At 29.7% G+C, this 18,628-nt stretch overlaps 1 protein-coding gene across 1 annotated transcript; it reads left to right on the forward strand.

The window, feature by feature from the left end:
• The first annotated feature begins 9,009 nt into the window (after nucleotides 1-9,009).
• On the forward strand, nucleotides 9,010-18,392 carry LOC132713002 (uncharacterized). Its single transcript, XM_060695444.1, has 3 exons — nucleotides 9,010-9,388; nucleotides 16,990-17,059; nucleotides 17,862-18,392. The coding sequence occupies exons 1-3, from the start codon at nucleotides 9,301-9,303 to the stop codon at nucleotides 18,022-18,024; spliced, it is 321 nt and encodes a 106-aa protein (XP_060551427.1). The 5' UTR covers nucleotides 9,010-9,300; the 3' UTR covers nucleotides 18,025-18,392.
• The last annotated feature ends 236 nt before the right edge of the window (nucleotides 18,393-18,628 follow it).

Consider the following 18,628-nt stretch of genomic DNA (forward strand, 5'->3'; position numbering starts at 1 on the left):
CGAGAGCTGCCATGGTATAGCAAACACACGTAGCAATCTCCCGGTTTCAGACATTTTCTGACTCGATGAAAATATGGTGCTGTTATTGTTTTTTTTAACTTTAGCTTTAAATTTCAATAGTCAATTATTTTTAAACAAGATGGTAAACTTAAATATGCCCAAATGTCATCAAGAGCAGTTTTGCATGTGGAACGAATGTATTTTTCAGACTGTAAAAATGAAACAAACAAAAATTAAGAGACGATATTACCTGATGAATAGAAGTAAGTTTTCTTCTTTTTATTACTTTTGACATTTAAGTTATTTATCAATTTCAGCTTTGCTTTTCTCTAAACAGCCTGACATTGTCAGAATTGTCAGCAAAAATAAAAGTGAGGTACCACAAGGGGAAAATCTTAAGAAAGTAGTTTTGTCATTGAAAAGTGTGAAATTATATTTTTATAATTTTCGCTGTGAAATTATCAAATATAATTTTCACGGATAAATCAGTAATCCACTGAAAAGCATAAAATAAAAAAACTATAAAACTTATATTAGTGAAAGTCATATCTGCTAAAAATGTAAACGTCATCGTTACTTCGTAGTAGCACAGCCGGTTAAGTGATTGACTGATGTATGAGAGTTCTATGGTTCGCTCCCTACTGTTGTCTTTTTTAAGATCTGTTTTTTTTTTGTTTTTTTTTTGGGGGGGGGGGGGGGGGGAAACGCAGAATATTTTTAAAACATTTTTTGTCTCGGTTTGTGTTGTGTTTATGGCATTGGAATGACATTTTTTGACATTTCAAAAAAAATTTAAATATTCATTTTAAACCATGAATACCATAATAAGTGCAAAATATATGAAAACAAAATGAACAACTTAAAAAAATCATAGCTACAAATAATGTTGAAAATTACGGAACACCTGAAGTGACATTTTCCACATTTCCTCCCTAAGTTGAATTCGTTTTTACGAGATAATAATTCCCAATTAGAAATATTATTTCGTTTTAACAAAATATAAAATCTTAATTCGTAATAACGAAATATTAATTTGTTATTACGAAATATCTATTCTTTGGTAATATTTATAAACTAAGTTTATTGTTAAATATAAGTCAAGTAAACAAAACAAAACATAAAATGTGATTTTTTTCAATCTTAGTATTATAACTTAACGCGCTAGTAAAACAGTACTGTATATACTGTTAATTGAGCCATAAGGCTAATCGCTATATTTGGTGGCCAATCTCATTAAAATCTGATCATATTGAATAATCATTTGATTTTAACAAGAATTATTAATTGCATCATATTGTATCATAGTTTAAATGACCTATTTTAGTATTTTTCAGCTGCCATTTTGAATTGACCTTTTGAAGGTCAGAGTCAATTTTATTTTCTTGGTATCCACCCTCATCGTCTTCAGCATACCCATATTAGGTTAAAACACTCAAGATATTACTTGTACTATAAAATGCCTCTAGCATTCATATTTCTTTAAAATCAGTCCTGTCTACAACAAAAGGTGAACACAAGCTTTTTTTTAAAGAAAATAAGAACATCATGCATAGCAAGCGTTTCCTCGTTCAATGACACAGGACAAGATTTCTTCGTGAAAATTAAAAAAAGGCTTATTTTTAAAACCCCGTTTAACTAATTATTTTTATATTAATTAAATTCTTGGTTATTTGTAGAGACTGTAGCTCTCAATAAGTTTATCGTTTTCATCGTTTTATTGACCGTGTTGCTAAAAATGCAAGTGGTTAGAACTACTTTTTAAACTCGTTGCTCGGAATCATATTTCCATTTCTATTTGTTCACGCTCCGGAAATGGTTTGCTATAAATCAAATAATTATAATAATTAAAAGGGTAACTATTCAAATAATTCATAACGAGTATACTGATGATACACATTCATTCAGGCATTGACATTGTTTTAGAAATAGTTTCAATAATCACGTGACTAATGTAACTGTTGCGGAATACATTTCAAATGAATTAAGATTCACGAATTTCCCATGAGATGATGAAAAGAAATTCTAAAAATAGAAAACACGAGTATCATGTTTTTTTCTTTTTGCAGGAAATTGGATCGTTGTAATGTTCCTTTTGTTTTTTATTGCACAATCATCAAGTTATCTTGTTGTGAAGAATGTGTTTTGGCTTTGTTTTGAAACAGTAAAATATTTATTAATCTTCATAAAGTCTATTTTTTCTTCATGAACATACGTATTACAGATTTCTCAAAAGCTTTAAATGTTTGGTGTTCTGTATGTGACTAACATTTATCCACATACTGCCAGTTTTCAATCACAACCACTTTTCAATCATCCCTAGAAATTCTTTATTTTTGACCTGATTTGTCATGTAACCAAACTGTTAGCACATCTTGTATTTACCTTGACTACATTTATCAGCAGCAATGTCAATTATGGTGTTAAAAAAGAAAAGAACAGTATTTTAGTTCAAAATATGTAAAATGTGTGTTTTCCACTAATCCTTTATTTACCCAGTTACAAATCACAATAATTTTCTAAAAATAATTGATTTACAGACTCAGTTTTTTGTCAGTCTGCAGAAATAGATATTTAGTTGGACAACTGTTTCAATATCATTAAGTCATAATGTATACTGCACTTCAAAAGCTATAATTTTAATATGTACATATTTTACCATACAATTCTTAATTGGAAGGTAATACGTCAGTAAAGTAACAGTCACTTAACAAAGGAAAAACATTCTCTCTGATAACTTTTCAGAAAGCTGTCACTAGAATGGGGTCATATAGACCCTAAGATCCTAAATATTTCACAAGAACAGGCTTTTTCTGTTATGCACATTGAGATGTACATCCATATCCCCAATTGTGACAGCTTTACTACTGCAAATAGATATCAAGATTGAAAAATGGCATTATAAATAGGTTAAAATTGTTTATTACCATTTATCTGAAGTTGAGTTTGTCAAAATTTCTTCAAAATACATAACTGGTTATATTTTAACATTGTATGACAATTTTTATGTGGTACAGTTTATATTTTGTTAACTGATTGAAAACAAAAGTGGTTGTAAAATTTTGAAAAACAAGAAAATGGGTCAATAATGATTTGTCCTCGATTCATAATAATAATTCAGGTAAAATTTTTAAAAGTTTTTGCATTTATTAGCTGAAATGATAATATTTGCAGAATTGTAAGAGAAATTTTATTTGTCAGTTATTATAGAAAAAACTGTTAGCTGATCGGAAAGAGGCAGTACGGGGATAATTTAAACGGAACTTGATTAATTGATTCCTATTTATTTATTTTTATACATTAATTACATATGTTCAGATACAATTTACATAATCAAACATTCATTGATTAAAATATTTGATATCAAAAGTGAAACATTACAATTTGGCTTTTAGAAGATCTTTAGATACAGCAGTATAATTATGCAATTAACATTGTCATTGTATTACAGATTGTCTTTATAGGCCCATCGTCTCCAGTTACACTTTTTTATTTATATTTCTCAAAAGCTTTAAATGTTTGGTGTTCTGTATGTGATGTTCCAAAACATCTTCATTGGCCAATTACCTGAACCACATTTTGCTTATGTAGATTTTTGGCAATACGTACAAGTATAAGTGATATAGTATTTTGTATGGAAGTCAGAATACTAATTTGTTTACATTTTACGACTGTAATTACAAATATACTCACATTCAACGTACCTTGTACATGTGACAAGCTTCTAATTTGCTCTTAAACCATTATTGAACTTTGTAGAACTCATTTTGTGTATTTTCTGACAACGAGCTTGCCAATACCCTAGAATGAGCCATGAAACCCCGACAGCGTTTTTCCAATGGGATCCTTGGTGAACAAGTAATTAATATATATATATATATATTATTTTCAAAAAACATAGTTTTACATATTTGCCTTTGTTCAATATACATGTACTATCAATAGTGACAAATACAACATATTTGAACTTGGTATAAAGGGTTTGACATGTCAAGATCTATATAACCATCACCAAAAGACCTGGCCACTAATATAATTGCATCAATAATTGAACCTAAAGATATCGAACAGGCACAGACGCAAATGTCAAATGTGTTGATACCAATGATTTTAAAATTAAGTAAATGTTGATTAAAACTTACGAAGTACACTACCCATCATCTCCCCTTATTTCTTTTTATCATGTTATCATGTAACGCATCATATTTGATATTCGGTAATCTTTACCATACATGTTTGTAAATAAAACGATAAGATCGTATCTTCGATCTATATATACATGTATAAATATATATAAATTAAACCAATCCCAATCTTTCACATCATTCCTAAACCACATATTTATGAAACATGAAAATATATTATAAAAACGGGCACAATTTTACTGTCTACTCTAATTGTTAAAATTTTCATGTCCGAAATGAATTCTTGAGATATCAAAGAAGTAAGTACAAAAGTTCTATGTTGGAAAAATAAATGTTGCCGACTCAGTTAAATTGAGGCTGTTCATTAACTGACATTGGTAAAATTTAATGCAATCTACCATCCAGTGGATGAGTATTTGTGTAATGCAAATATTTTTTTTTTAAATTTAACACCGTCTCTCATTTTTAAAGATAAATTCATTTTTGAAGATAGAAGCTATATGTAAATGTCTTCATTATTTTGAATATTTTTAGCAACTTTAATTAAGAAAATACTTTTGATTTCCTTTACATTTCAGTAAACTGTTTTGTGTAAAACTAGGGACGAGCTACACTTTTATGTAATTGAACCCTGCAAGATTGAAAAAGTTATATACATGTTTATCAAATTATATTGTCTATAAGAAAAAGTATAATTCTGTTTGTTTAATCTGCATATGATTGTTTTATCAATTTGCTCGACAGCAAAAGTAACTTGTAGGTCCAAAAGCGAACAAATTGTCATTGGATGTTGTTCGGGTCACTGGCTTGCTATATACTTTGTTCATGAAACATGTTTAAAATGGACGATTAATTCACATTGAAATGTCATTTTAAATTATATTTAATGTCATTTTCAACTTCATTATATATTGAGAAGGTAATGTTTTAATATTTTTTGTAACTTTCAAAATAAAATTATCGTACTTGCGATAGAATACTGTATATATTTTAGTTCAAAGAATTTTTTACTAGTGTTTTCAAATTGCATTATCTTGTACAGTATAGTTAATGACTTTGTAGTGAACATCAATTAAATGATTCCTTTTTGAAATTCGTCTTAGTTTAACAGATAAATTCTCTTTAAACTTGTTTTATGTCCATTACCCTTTTAAATGAATCAAGAGCTAACATAAAAGTTTACACAAAAACTTAATGCAAGAAAAAATAGGAGAAAATTTGTAACAACTTTGAATATATAAAAATACTGTTGAGAAAAAGTAAGAAAAGGTACGATTTTCTAGAAGAATACTTTGACGACTTCTTAATGTTGTAGCATTAGTTAGATGTAGATAATATAAAATCGTAAAAGAACATATATTGTTATCATTATGCAAAGACATTGCAATTTAGAGAAAATCAGAAAAAAATGTTGACCTATTTAAAAAGAACGAAGGTCTTATAACATTTATAAGGTGGTTATTGATCACGAGGCATAACGAGGCATACTTATTAAGTCACTTTAAGAAAACTTGCAGCATAAGGACAACACTGATAAATTGAGACGATTGAAGCTTCTGTAAATACGGTTTAATTATTAAATTGTATCTGATGAATTAAATGGCGTTTCGCGTGAGCGCAATTGATTTTGATCAGTCTTCTGTCAATTATTTTGGAAACCCATGAATTTTGACTTCACTTCTTTAAATGCAGCACGCACTTGCTCATTGACATTTTACAACAATTGTGGAAATGAATAGTTAATTTTTCATTTGGAAAATACACAGAAGTTATTGTTCATAGTGTTATTTTGATATATATTTATATAGATTCTATTTGAAGAACAACAATAAATTATAAATAAGTATTTACCCAATTTGGGTAAATGAACTAGGTCCATCGCTTTTAGAAAAGTATGAAAATATAAGGTATACGTTCAAAAGCAGTAAAATACCCAACTATCAAATGTTTTAAGATTTAAGATTCAAGAGCCCTTATTTAGTAACGTGAACACGTTATGTTTTTTTTTACATACAAGAGGTCCTTGTTTGTCTACTAACGATACGACAGTTAACTACCAACACAACATTCAATTACCTGATATATGTACAAAACTAATGTTCCTTCCGAAATAACAGAGAAATTATTTTGTTTTTATTTGTACCAGTACAATAATTACTGCATTATAATTTGATAAAACGAGTATATTAGTCATTCATTCTTAAAGTTTCTTTGCACATTTCTCTTAATTGCGTACTAGAGACGACGAGACAAGATATTTCTGTAATAAATAACAGGAATCATTGATATGGCTACATTTTCAAAGTGATATAAGATCTATGCACTTCACAAAGATAACATGTGTTTGTTTTCATTGTATTGCTGAACACAAATCACTTTGCTAAGTTTTAGACAGAAAATCCATATTTTTAATTTCCTGTAAAGACTTTATTTGAAGAAGCTTATCTGTATCATCGATCAACATTTTGCATGTGAATGAACAAACTATATTTTATTGTAACCGTCATATTTCTTCTACCATACGTGCTCTTTCCGCGAAATCGAATTCACTTGAAATCTAAATACAGAACTTTATAATTATGTAATTTTATAACAATTAACATTATATACCTAAGTATAACAACATATTGTCTTACAAAATATGCAGAAATTAACTTTAATTTCAAAAGCGACATGTTATTTGAAACATAAGCAGTTAACCGTTTTAAATATCAAAAAGCAACGCCTTCACAAATTTCAGACAAGTTTCGAAACACATTGTTAATTTTATCCTGCTGCATGACATAATGAAAACATAGCTATATATCCTTTTATATCATGTGTAAAACACATTAACATTAAACAGTTTAGAATAAAATGGAAATATTGGCCATTTTTACTACTCGACAATAATAATTTCATCTCATTACATCCCTTAAAGCATGTTTTCGAGAATTATTTCATAAAACAGGAAATAACGGAAGTCATTATTAAAAAAAAAAAAAAAAAACAGACAGGAATTAAATTTCTGTTGGAATTGCAGTTCTAAAAAAAGTTTGTATCTATCAACCAGTCAGTCAGCCTCTTATCATATTGACATGGAAAACGTTGTTGCATTTTATGACAAATGTAATATGGATTTACGATATAACTATGTCATCATTTAATCATCATTGTATTTGGGCAAATGACCTTTGGAAGAACTATTTTTGTATTCATGATCTAACCAAGTATTCTGATAACTCTGAGCACAGTTATTGACTTACATTATATAATATATTTAAATGTAGCCAAACAGGAAATTAAATTACTAATAGTCGTTTTTCTAAAAATGGTTCCACTGAAAAATATGACAAAATGATACACACTTATTGTTATGACAGACAAATTACATGGCGCCTCTCATTAACACTTTTAGGTGGGTTTTACAGTCATACGGCCAATGTTAAGTTTTACTGGTGAATTTATACACTTGCTTTGAATGGTCAGGCTATAAAACTTTGGGAAATCCCTATTTCAAAAAAAAATCCTTTATCAAGAACGAATGTGAACGATTATAAAAGTTTTGAACTCAAATTGATATTAACCGCCTTTTATTTTCGTTGTGACTGTCCTTTTAGATATATTTTAACATAATTTAGATATATTTTCAACATAACCAACAGAGGAAAGGAAATTTGAATAAAATTATTTGGGAAGATTTATCTTTATGATAACTATCTGAGCAAAAACAAACAGCCGAAGAGATAAAGTATTTTGGAAAGCTAGGATACATTTAGAGTAATAATAACATATTTAATTGTTGAGAAATGCAGGCTCGGTTTGATTGGAGACAAAATATGATGTGCAACTTCCCATGTCCCTGCCATCGTTTTCTAGAGATTTCAACCTTCATCAAAGTAGACGTTACTATGAAAGCTAGTCTTTGTGGCTACTGAATTTGCACTCGGCAACAGGGCCAGTCTTTTTTTGTTGCTCTCTTTCGTTTACCTTTGTGAAAATTGACTTTTTTTAATCCGAAAAACAAATTTTACTTGATTAATTTTCCAGACATAGTTTTTTAGGTTTTATAAAATTTGATACAACCATTTTTCTTTTACTTTGATAGTGATGCCCTAAAATAATGGTTTTTTTTCACGGAGTCGTGCCTATACACTTGTTTAACATCTAAAAAGAAATTTATTAAGAAGTAAAGACATTGTATAATGGTGTAATAAATGGAACTAAACAATTGATATTGTTTTGTTGTCTAAAATAATGTTTATTTCATTTATTTAGAATAACGGATGAATGTTAGGAAGCACATTTTCCGCATTTTCCTATGACCAATTAAACAAAGTTTTCTTAATACTACTTAATGTATTTGATGCCTATTCCTGAAAAGTATTCAGTATCATGGGAATACTGAGTTCACATAAGGGTCGGGTTCAAGTCCTGAATTTCTTTTTTTGTTAATTTTTGCACTTTTCTGTTGTTTTTTCCTGGTCAAATTATGGTTTTCATTTTTTCTTTTGCTTTGAAAATTCTTGAATTAAGATGTATTAGAAAATTTATATGTACTTTTTATAAAGTGTTGAATAAGTGAAAATATGGAAGTTTTACGACTCAAAATGTTTATACAATAAGATATAGACAAAAATGTAATGAAGTACATGTAAGATGAAATAAGTTTGAGCTTATATAACAAATTCTATGACATTACTTCAGCTATTCAATTCTTATATAAAACTAAAACTTAAACTGAAGTCTGATTGAACAAAATAGATCTACAATGTATATAATTGTAATAAGTGTTGAATGATAGACTCATTAAACTCAAGATAAGAAAGGAAGGGCGAGAAGAGGAAGTTTATACTGTTTTAACAATAATTGAAATTGCCTCATTGATCAGACAAGATGTGTTGCTGTAAAGCACAGATTCCATCTTATCGATTATTGGCGGCACAGTTTACTTCTATTAGCAACACGCTTAAATCTTGCGCTTCTTATGTTTATAATATAGAAATTATTGAAAAGCCAACATAGGTTATTTCTGTTGACAACTGAGATAAGTCATTTGTAGATTTATGTTTGGAATGGATTCACGTAATTTAATAGTTAAGACGGTATAATGTGATAAATTTGATAAACATACGAGGATATAAATATATATAAGATTTTAATACAGATAACGTTTACAATGTATTTGACAACTTTTTTACTTACATCTTTGTGTTCGGTATACGTATGTACAGCGTATTTAAATGATGATTTTACTATTTTCGAAGGTAAGAGTTGCTGCTATTTTCACTAATAATTTGATAGTAGTTATTTTTACATTTGTTAAGAGTACGTACGTACTGTTGTGACAAGTATTTTCTTCACATGTGAAATCATTTGAAAGTCTTTTTGTCATAATTCCTTAACATCTGTTTTATTCTATTTTCTTTTATTTTTTCTTATAAAACATCAATTCGTTCGGGCATAATTTCTAGAATTTCAGTTAAAAATATTACAACTTAAAGAATTTAACATCATTTACCTATAAAGGGTACTTTAGTGATATAGTGTGATTTGAAAACTGAAAATATCAAATATATTTTAAAATTATTTCTCGAATTTATAAAATAAACTAAAATGAAATAAATGATTTTTGGATCAATTTGAATCTTACATAATGCATTCGAATATTTAGTTTGATAAATAGCCGGTGGTTATGTGATGATAGGAATATTGGGTGGGTGAGGACGTGATGGTAGCTGAAATTAGTTTGAGCTTATAAACCGTCGTTATTATATATCTTCAAGTATATAATTATATATATGTTTATATGTTCGTTATACAATTACATAAGTGATTATTATACATTGTTATACGTAACCGATACTAGTATAAAACCTTTTCTTCCTATATAAGATAGTAGCGGCGCCAGTAATTAAATGCCCATTTTTTGAATTTATATATTCAAGATATACAATATAAAAATACAATAATGTCGAATTTTGTACACAAATGTGTTATCATAATGTCGTTATTTGCAATTTTTAGCTATCGTTCAAACAGTTAAGAAATAGTCCCGTTCCATGTGCCTCACGAAACATCAAAATGCAAGTTTTCCGTAATAAGCAACCAATATATTTTTGTCTTGCAAAAATGACCAGAGATAGATTGAGCTTCAGGGACTGCGTTGTTAGTTTCATTTTGTTATTGTAATCCTTGCATTTTCTTAGAATGTCAGTTTGATTTACATGCATTACTACAGGTTTCAATTCCGATCCGATAAGATTGTGGCTTTATATTTACTACGATACAGACATAATATTATATGTTGTGGGGACTAAATCAAGTTTTTACCCATTAATATTCCGTCTATCCTCTTACTGCCTGGTGGTTTTGCTTGACAGCCAAAATAATCAGGTTGGAAATTTAGCAGGGATATTACCTGCATTACAGGGCCTTTATTGGAGGCTTCATAATCAAGAAGCCAAAGTCTCGGCTATTTTCTAGGGAAGAAACGTTGTTATATGTGACTTGTTCATAATATACATTTGCTGTTGTACAATTTTTAACCCGCAATTGCTCAGTACATGGTATCTGTATATTTATCGGAAAAATAGAGAAAAAAACACACACAAAAAAAAAACAAATGATAAAATAGTACCTCTTAAAAAAATCAACAAAAAACAAAATAAAAAACAAGCTATCCATTAAATGATTTAATCAGTAAATTGTATTGTTCTTACGCAAACTTAGTTTGATTGAATGTTATTGATGCATATGTAGCGTGCGTGTATTTGTTATAATGCTAAACATGGTACGAAACGCACAGTCGGCGATTTGAAAGTCATACACATTTTGTGTTGATTTGTGATACAATCACACCACAAGTAATCTGTATAACTGTGTAATTTCGAAGTATTTATACCAAACATTTCAAGGATCTGAGCCTAAAATCATTGAAATTCATTTGTTTTAATGAGACAACAGTTGCAATTTAAATGGGAAAATAAGCGGGCAACTGTATAAAATTTTACTCGCTAGTTGTTGGTCAAGTAATGCATCAAATGGTGTATAAATTTCGAAAACAATATTTCCAATCCCTTCATGTCAAAATCCTCTGTGGAGTCCATTTAATCTTAAGCAAATATAACTTGTTTTGCTGGAATTAAGATTATTTTTATAAAGATAATAAAATCAAAGGGAACCAAATTTAATCCGTTCTCCTACAAGTATAGACTAACTGAGCTGTATTTTGTATTCAAGACAACATGATAATATCATTTTCTGTGAGAGAAAACAGATACAAGCTCGTAAATTACGTGATTAACGTCAATACTGACCGACGGATATGTCAAACTTGAATGATTTGTACATTTTATTTCCATCTATTAAGGTTGTTCACAATAAAAGTTTTAAGTAAATAATTGGCTGAAATAAGAGTTTTGATCAATTTTAAAGCTGTTGAAAGTACTTTTAGACATTAACACTCCAGGGGATTGACGAATAATAAATTAATATGGAGTCATGTCCCGAAATATTATTACTATTATGTTTAACTAAAATGAACGTTTCTCTCATGACACTTATTTTCCTACATCATGTTTAGCGAAGAGAAGTTTTAATTATGACAATGTAAGTCAGATAAATTAATTTTATTATACAGGATAATATCATATGTTTAATAATTAATAACACGTGTCCAATATTTTCGAAATGCTAATATCGTGTAAGGAATAAAAAACAATGAGTCATGATGTTTGATTTGTTGTTCATGATTTCTTTAAGTTCGGTAAGAAAAGCCAAATAAGCCATATTTAGATTATTTATAAATAGTTTTGCTTAAAATCAATATTGATGTAGATTTAAATAAGCTCGTGATGTGAAATTAACTTAAATGTTAAGGATACATTTTGCTAAAACTTGATATTTCATAAATATTGATAATTTCTACAGTCTCTATATAATTGTAAAATAAACATGTTTGAAGTACACATTGTGTAGAAATGTCATCCTTGGAAGCATTAATCACAACAAAATTATAAGAGAATTGCAGACTCGGTTTGATTATGTATTCTGTACATAATGATAAACCCAGTATAATATTTATTATATGCATAGTGTCATTGAAAACTTTCAAGAAAGGACTGCCTTCACGTGACATGTGGTAGGGAATGCAGATTCACAAACATATTTTGTGCATTATTTTGTCAAAAGTAGACAGTAGGAACTTCCTAGATTTTAGTGAATTTCTGCAATAAGATTTAATTATAATAACAATAAGTATTTTACTCAAATATGAGCATAGTGTATCAAAAGTATCTAATAGAAATAGATTATCATAAACAGAGCATGTGCCAGTTTTGATCTGTAATCCTTTTCTACATATTTAAAAAAGAACCCAACAAAGTTCCTCAGTAACATTTCGTTTTGATAAATTATTACAATAATATATATTTCTTTATTGTAAAATATCAAATCTATAAATGTTATGCGTGTGTGTTCATGAAAGGCCAAACCTTTTAGTAGATAGTGATTTGTCATTTCCCCTTCCTCGGAGGTATGTAGACAAGAACTTCCAACTGTATATCAAATAAAATATTGATTCTGATTGGTCAAATACTGGATACGTCTGTCTGTAAAAGGAGTGAGTGAGTAGATGTGAGAATTGGTTGATGATATACTTCATAGCCTTAAAAATCCGAAAGCTATTTCAAATTGATGAATACTACATTTCCGTGATGCTGAACAGCTTAGACAAATCAAAGCATTAGTGTTAAAAGATTGTAACCCCTTCTTTACGTCATATGAGAAAAATCTGTTTCTTAACAATCCCTCTAAATGAACTCTTATATATCTAATAATTACGCGTTTGAGTGAAATACAATTAATGTTAAAATGTAAAAGAACTTTTAATGCACTAGCAATAAAACTACAATAATTTTATATACATTTTTATTCACTGATCCATCTATGATTGATAAATTCATTATTTTATTTTGATTTTTATTTTCAGAATTATAAGCCACATATTAATTTAATCACGAGTGCTTTGTTAAAAGTTTACAAAAGTACTATTAATCCAGAGTATACTTATCTTTTATACCGATATCCTATTTATTAAAGCGCATGTTAGGTAATTTTCAATATTCAAGACACGGAAACATTTATATAGATTACGTTTTAGTACATTTTATTACCATAGAAACAGTGCTAGCATTCATGAAAATTGATCAGCAATTTAGTTTATACAGTTTATTTAAATTCGATTATAAAGGAAGTGGTTAGTAATAGTCTGTTCCTGTAAAATTGAAGTACATGTACTAATAAACGAATGTAAAATTTCTTACTTAAGGAAACGACAGCTTATCCCTGACGGATATTGAACCCAGTTATCTTTACATTACTAGTCACATACATAAACCACTCGACCTTCCCGCCACTTGATAAGCGATTGAAGAAGACGATTTGTTTATTTTTTCACTGGCTGATCAGTTATCAAAACACTCTTGTACGACTAATCTGGAAAGTGTAGCATTGTCTTATTCTCTAGATGAAAGCTTTTGCATTCCAGGCAGTCATTGTATGCATTGTAACACCGCAAAACGTCCGTACCGCAAAACGTACGTATATGGACGTTTTGCGGCGCATATCGTCCACATTTTTCAGACGTACATTTTGCGGCAAAAAGGCATGGCCCTGCCGCATAACGTCCATATTTTAAAGTTTATATAATTTTCGTTAATTTTCACCAGTTATTATCAGGTGTTATTGTGTGTTAATTTTAGCTCACCTGAGTATGCGCCTGTCTGTCTGTCCGTCCAAATTCAAACACAAACTCAAACAGTTAAGATACCAAAGACAATGATTATGTATAAATGTACGTTTATCCGGGCAAAAATCAAAATATTTGGATTTATTTCCTTTTAAAATCCTTATATATGACTTGGCGGATATAAGCCCACAACCCGACAAAAGCTCTCACACACGCTCAAGTATGACAATGCGACTAAAAGCCACAACCCGACAAAAGCTCTCTTGCTCAAATACTAAACGACTAAAGCCCCACCCCGACAATACCTCTGTCGCTCAAATATGACTTGGCGACTAAAAGCCCGCAATCCAACAAAAGACCTCTCCCTCAAATATGACTAGACGGCTTAAAGCCCGCAACCCAACAATAGCTCCCTCTCTCTCTCTCTCAAATATGACTTGGCGGCTAAAGCCTATATCCCCCTGTAAAAAAGCTCTCTTGCTCAAATATGACTAGGCGGCAAACAGCCCCAACACACCCTGCCCCCATCCCCGATGAAAGCACTCTTGCTCAAAAACGATTAGGCGGCTAAAGACACCCTACATCACAACAATAGCTCTCCCACTCAAATATGACTACGCGACTAAAAGCCCGCAACCCGACAAAATGTCTCTAGCATAAATATGACTATAGGTGGCTAAAAGCCCGACCCCGACAATAGCTCTCTCTCTCTCTCTCGCGCGCGCGCGCGCGCGCGCGGCTAAAAGCACCCCAATCCCCACCCCGCCCCCGCGACAAAAGCTCTCTTGCTCAATTATGACTAGGCGACCTAAAGGCCCCATCTCCATGACAATATAGCTCTCTCGCTCAAATATGACTACGCTGTCAAAAGCCCCCATCCATCCCCCGTAAAAATTAACGGTAGAACCAAACCTCCATAGTCAACAAGAACACAAAAATCATTCCCACTTCTTGATGCAATTATATGAAAAGCTATTGTCAAAAGCAAAGCTTAATTTTAATATTTTTTGTCATTCACTCAGTCCAATCCCCGGTTCGTCCGTCCTTTTCTGTATGTCTATAAGATTACATTTATTTCAATATCATCGTTTTTGTATCTCAGCTGCTGCTGCTGATTGGTTCCATTCCATGAAAAATCGATTCGAAAAACATCCTCGGCTTAAGCATATTAAAAATTTTTCTTTTTTAAAATAAAAAAAGTCAGAATTATATAGGATCACAAAAATATTGCACTTTAATGTTTATTTCGTCATATCTTTACCTGAAACAATATGAAAGTGACAGAACCAATAAAAGTAACGTTTATAATGAATATATTTTAATACAGAAAATATGGACGATATGCGACGCAAAGGCACACTCTCGCCGCAAAACGTACCAAGTACGATATGCACCGCAAAACGTCCACATGTGTACGATATGCGACGCAAAACGTCCACACGCGTACGTTTTGCGGTACGGACGTTTTGCGGTGTTACAATGCATATAAAGTTACACATGAATCTATCAATATGATTTGCTATACAATGTTTATCACATATGGATATTTTCTTCATTCAAACTTACTAATATACCCTTTTGTGCACAGTTAATGTATTTTAACTAAAAATGAATATTACTTGGCTGTCCGTTACAACAAATCCAGCAGGCGTTACAAATGTGGTCTAACAAAATGAATCACGCATTGACAGTCGTAACAGACAGAAATATCAGGAGGTTCTCGGGTAACGGTTTAGCAGAAACTTGGTAGAAACAATTACTCTTTGTAATCTGTAATGACATCAGGTGTCTTAAAAACTGTGTCAATACTTGAATCTCTGCCATGATGATGGTCTGCTAGATTAATTTTGTGTGCATCTTATTTGATATTTAGTGATATAGAAATGGTAACCTGAAAATAATCTGAGTTCTATCCTCATTACGGTTGTCAAGGTTTATGAAAGGGTAATATGCTATAGAAATTTCCTTTCATCAGATACAAAAGAATTATTTTAATACTTTCTACTGTTTTGTACTGAGCTCTATCCACATTCATCAAGATCAAAAAGTACTATTTTGAATTTATATGACATTTGTTTTTGTCAATGAAGGCTTATGACAAAGGTGATATGCTATAGCAATTCTAACTCATCACATACAAAAAAAAGATTATTTTAATACTTTCTACTATTGTTCTTTTGCTGATATCTCTGTGATAAAAGACCAAAGGATTGTTCACATAATCCAATAAAAGCATTAATAATATGAGAACTTCAGTTATACAAATATTCGAGAGAAAAATAATTGTCAAATAACATTATGAATCAATACTCTTAAATTTATATTTGTTTGGGAACAAATGTCATGCATGTTTTATAACAAAAAAAAAATAGATATCTGCAAGACAATAAAGACATGTTAAACAATGTTTGGGAACATATGACAAAGACTTTCAATTCAAATAACAATAAAGTAATTGTGTATTTTAACATTGTTTCTATAACTTCATATTCTTAATTAGTTTCGAAATGATTAAAACATTTCCTATATAAAGGTAGTATCCAATACTAAAATTTAGACACAAAATTTTAATTAACTTGAAGATAATGCAATATTTTAGGCACATACGTTTTCAACAAATAATTACATGTACTTTAATACACATTGCATTAAAGAAAATTTTATAGATTAAACATTCAAAAATAATATTAATAAACAACCACTGTCTTCATAGTGAATGTACACAATAGACGTTTCCTTTGACAGAAGAAAACATATTAAGGCCATGTTGGTACTTTGTTTCTAACACATGTGATATATTTGTTTCTTGTTTGGTTCATGAATAGTGCTTGATATAGCGAATGATCTGTAGCATAAGACAAACGTGTCAGGGATTGCATGTTGATAAGAATTATGTTTTTGTGTTTCCATAGATTATAATAAAATGCTCTTCTATAAATGAAACAACATTGGTCTCAAAATGATAACAGAAATAGAAAAAAATTCCACAAATAGAGATTTAAAAAGATTGAAATATAAAATAATCATTAAGGCCAACCATTCCCTGCATTAAGGTTATCATTCATTGTTATAAATAAACAAATCAATGACATTAAATGTTGCTGATTTTATTTTCAGACGACAATGTTTCCCACTTAGATGATCATTTAGAAGACGATGCCTTAGATATATTTCAACATGTTCAAAAGTAAGAAACTTTAATTATACCCCTATTGAATAAGTGTTGTTATCACAGAAACTTCACATATCTGAGTAGTTATACATATCATGATGCGATTTGTTTTTATCTCTTACAATTTATGAAGAGTATAATATTTAAGACAATCTTAATTTTATCCGATTCACATTCGACAGTTCCATTGTGAAAGGAGGGATTTCAGAGCTATTTGATATATTTTACAAATTGTTTCATTTTTATTTTTTAAAATATTATGAAAAGGTTGTAAACACAAACACTTACATATTTTACTTAGTGGTGAATTTTATCATTTTATTTTAATAAATTTTGTTTAATGCAATGTAAACACAGGCATTTTTGAATTTAGTTATGCAGACTTTGGCTTAGTATAAACGGTTGTAAATATATTTATAACAACCGTTGATTCCATTAGTTATAAAGATTTTAAGAAATTATTAGAAATAAGTCTTTGTAACAAATGTGATAAAATTGCATTATCACTTTATTTTCTATGATTAAGATTTAAAAAAAGTTCAAAATTACAAGTGAGACAATAAACACTAGAAATTTAGAAATCTAAACGTCCGATGAAAATTAATGTTACAAATGATCAGTATATTGAAACATAACATTTCAAAAGTATTTATAACAAACTTGTAGCACTGTACAATCCTTTCCTCGTTGAAAATGTGTAGGTTAGTTCATAAATATTCAGCAACCGTTTATATATTTAATATAAAAGTCACATTGTTCTAATGAAAATCGACATTACAAGCGTGCAATATAATACTTTTTGTTTCTCAACTTTCAGAAAGTCATTCCAGAGTTATAAACGCCTTGTTTGTCGACGTTGGAATCATCACTGTGTACCGTGGACAAATCGACCTGGATTTAAATGTTGTAACGGACTTTCATGTAAATGCAATCTCTGGATGCAGAACTGTCGATGTGTAAGTCGGCTTTGGGGCCGATAGAAAAATCAAGAATTAGACGTAAAAAGATGAAAGAGACACTTGAATGCAAATACTTTAATTTGCAAACAATTAAGAAACAGTATGCGTTCACAACTTCTATATTTTATTTATAGAAAACGACAACTAACAATAGAAAAACGACAAAGAAATAAAATGAATTTCGTATCAAAGTGATTGTTTTTTTGTATTATCTTTTTGCACATTATTTTTGGCTATGATAATTGTATCGAATACCGGATATTTATACAAAGTTTTTGAATTAACCTTGAGAACTACAATAAGTTAAATGTGTTTGATATTGATGGAAAGGAAGGATAATATTGTGAATTTCCCAGGAGTATTATCATTTCAATAACAAATGTCATAATATCAAAAAAAAAAAATAAAATAAAGTTAAGATTGAACATATTATTTAAAGAAAACTTAGAGTTTCTTAAAGAAGTTTTCGTTTGTAACTTTTCGAAAAGTGGCATGCATACTTGAAATAATATGTAGTAGGTTATGACAACAGTTAGAACTGATCTTAATTCCTGTTTGCAATAATAACAATTTTACTGTTTTGTTTTACTATATATACCTTATTTCTAGTTTCGAAATAATCATT

The sequence above is a fragment of the Ruditapes philippinarum genome, unplaced genomic scaffold (genome assembly GCF_026571515.1).
Source record: "Ruditapes philippinarum isolate M1 unplaced genomic scaffold, ASM2657151v2 ctg1367_1_1_1_1, whole genome shotgun sequence".
In the NCBI taxonomy this organism is placed as follows: Eukaryota; Metazoa; Mollusca; class Bivalvia; order Venerida; family Veneridae; genus Ruditapes; species Ruditapes philippinarum.

What these genes read in the sequence shown, in the direction of transcription:
- LOC132713002 (XM_060695444.1), top strand. Translation starts at nt 9,301, where the DNA reads ATGTATTTGACAACTTTTTTACTTACATCTTTGTGTTCGGTATACGTA. An exon ending in TGATTTTACTATTTTCGAAG is followed by an intron (nt 9,389 to 16,989) that starts GTAAGAGTTGCT and finishes TTTTATTTTCAG; the next exon opens with ACGACAATGTTTCCCACTTA. An exon ending in ATATTTCAACATGTTCAAAA is followed by an intron (nt 17,060 to 17,861) that starts GTAAGAAACTTT and finishes CTCAACTTTCAG; the next exon opens with AAAGTCATTCCAGAGTTATA.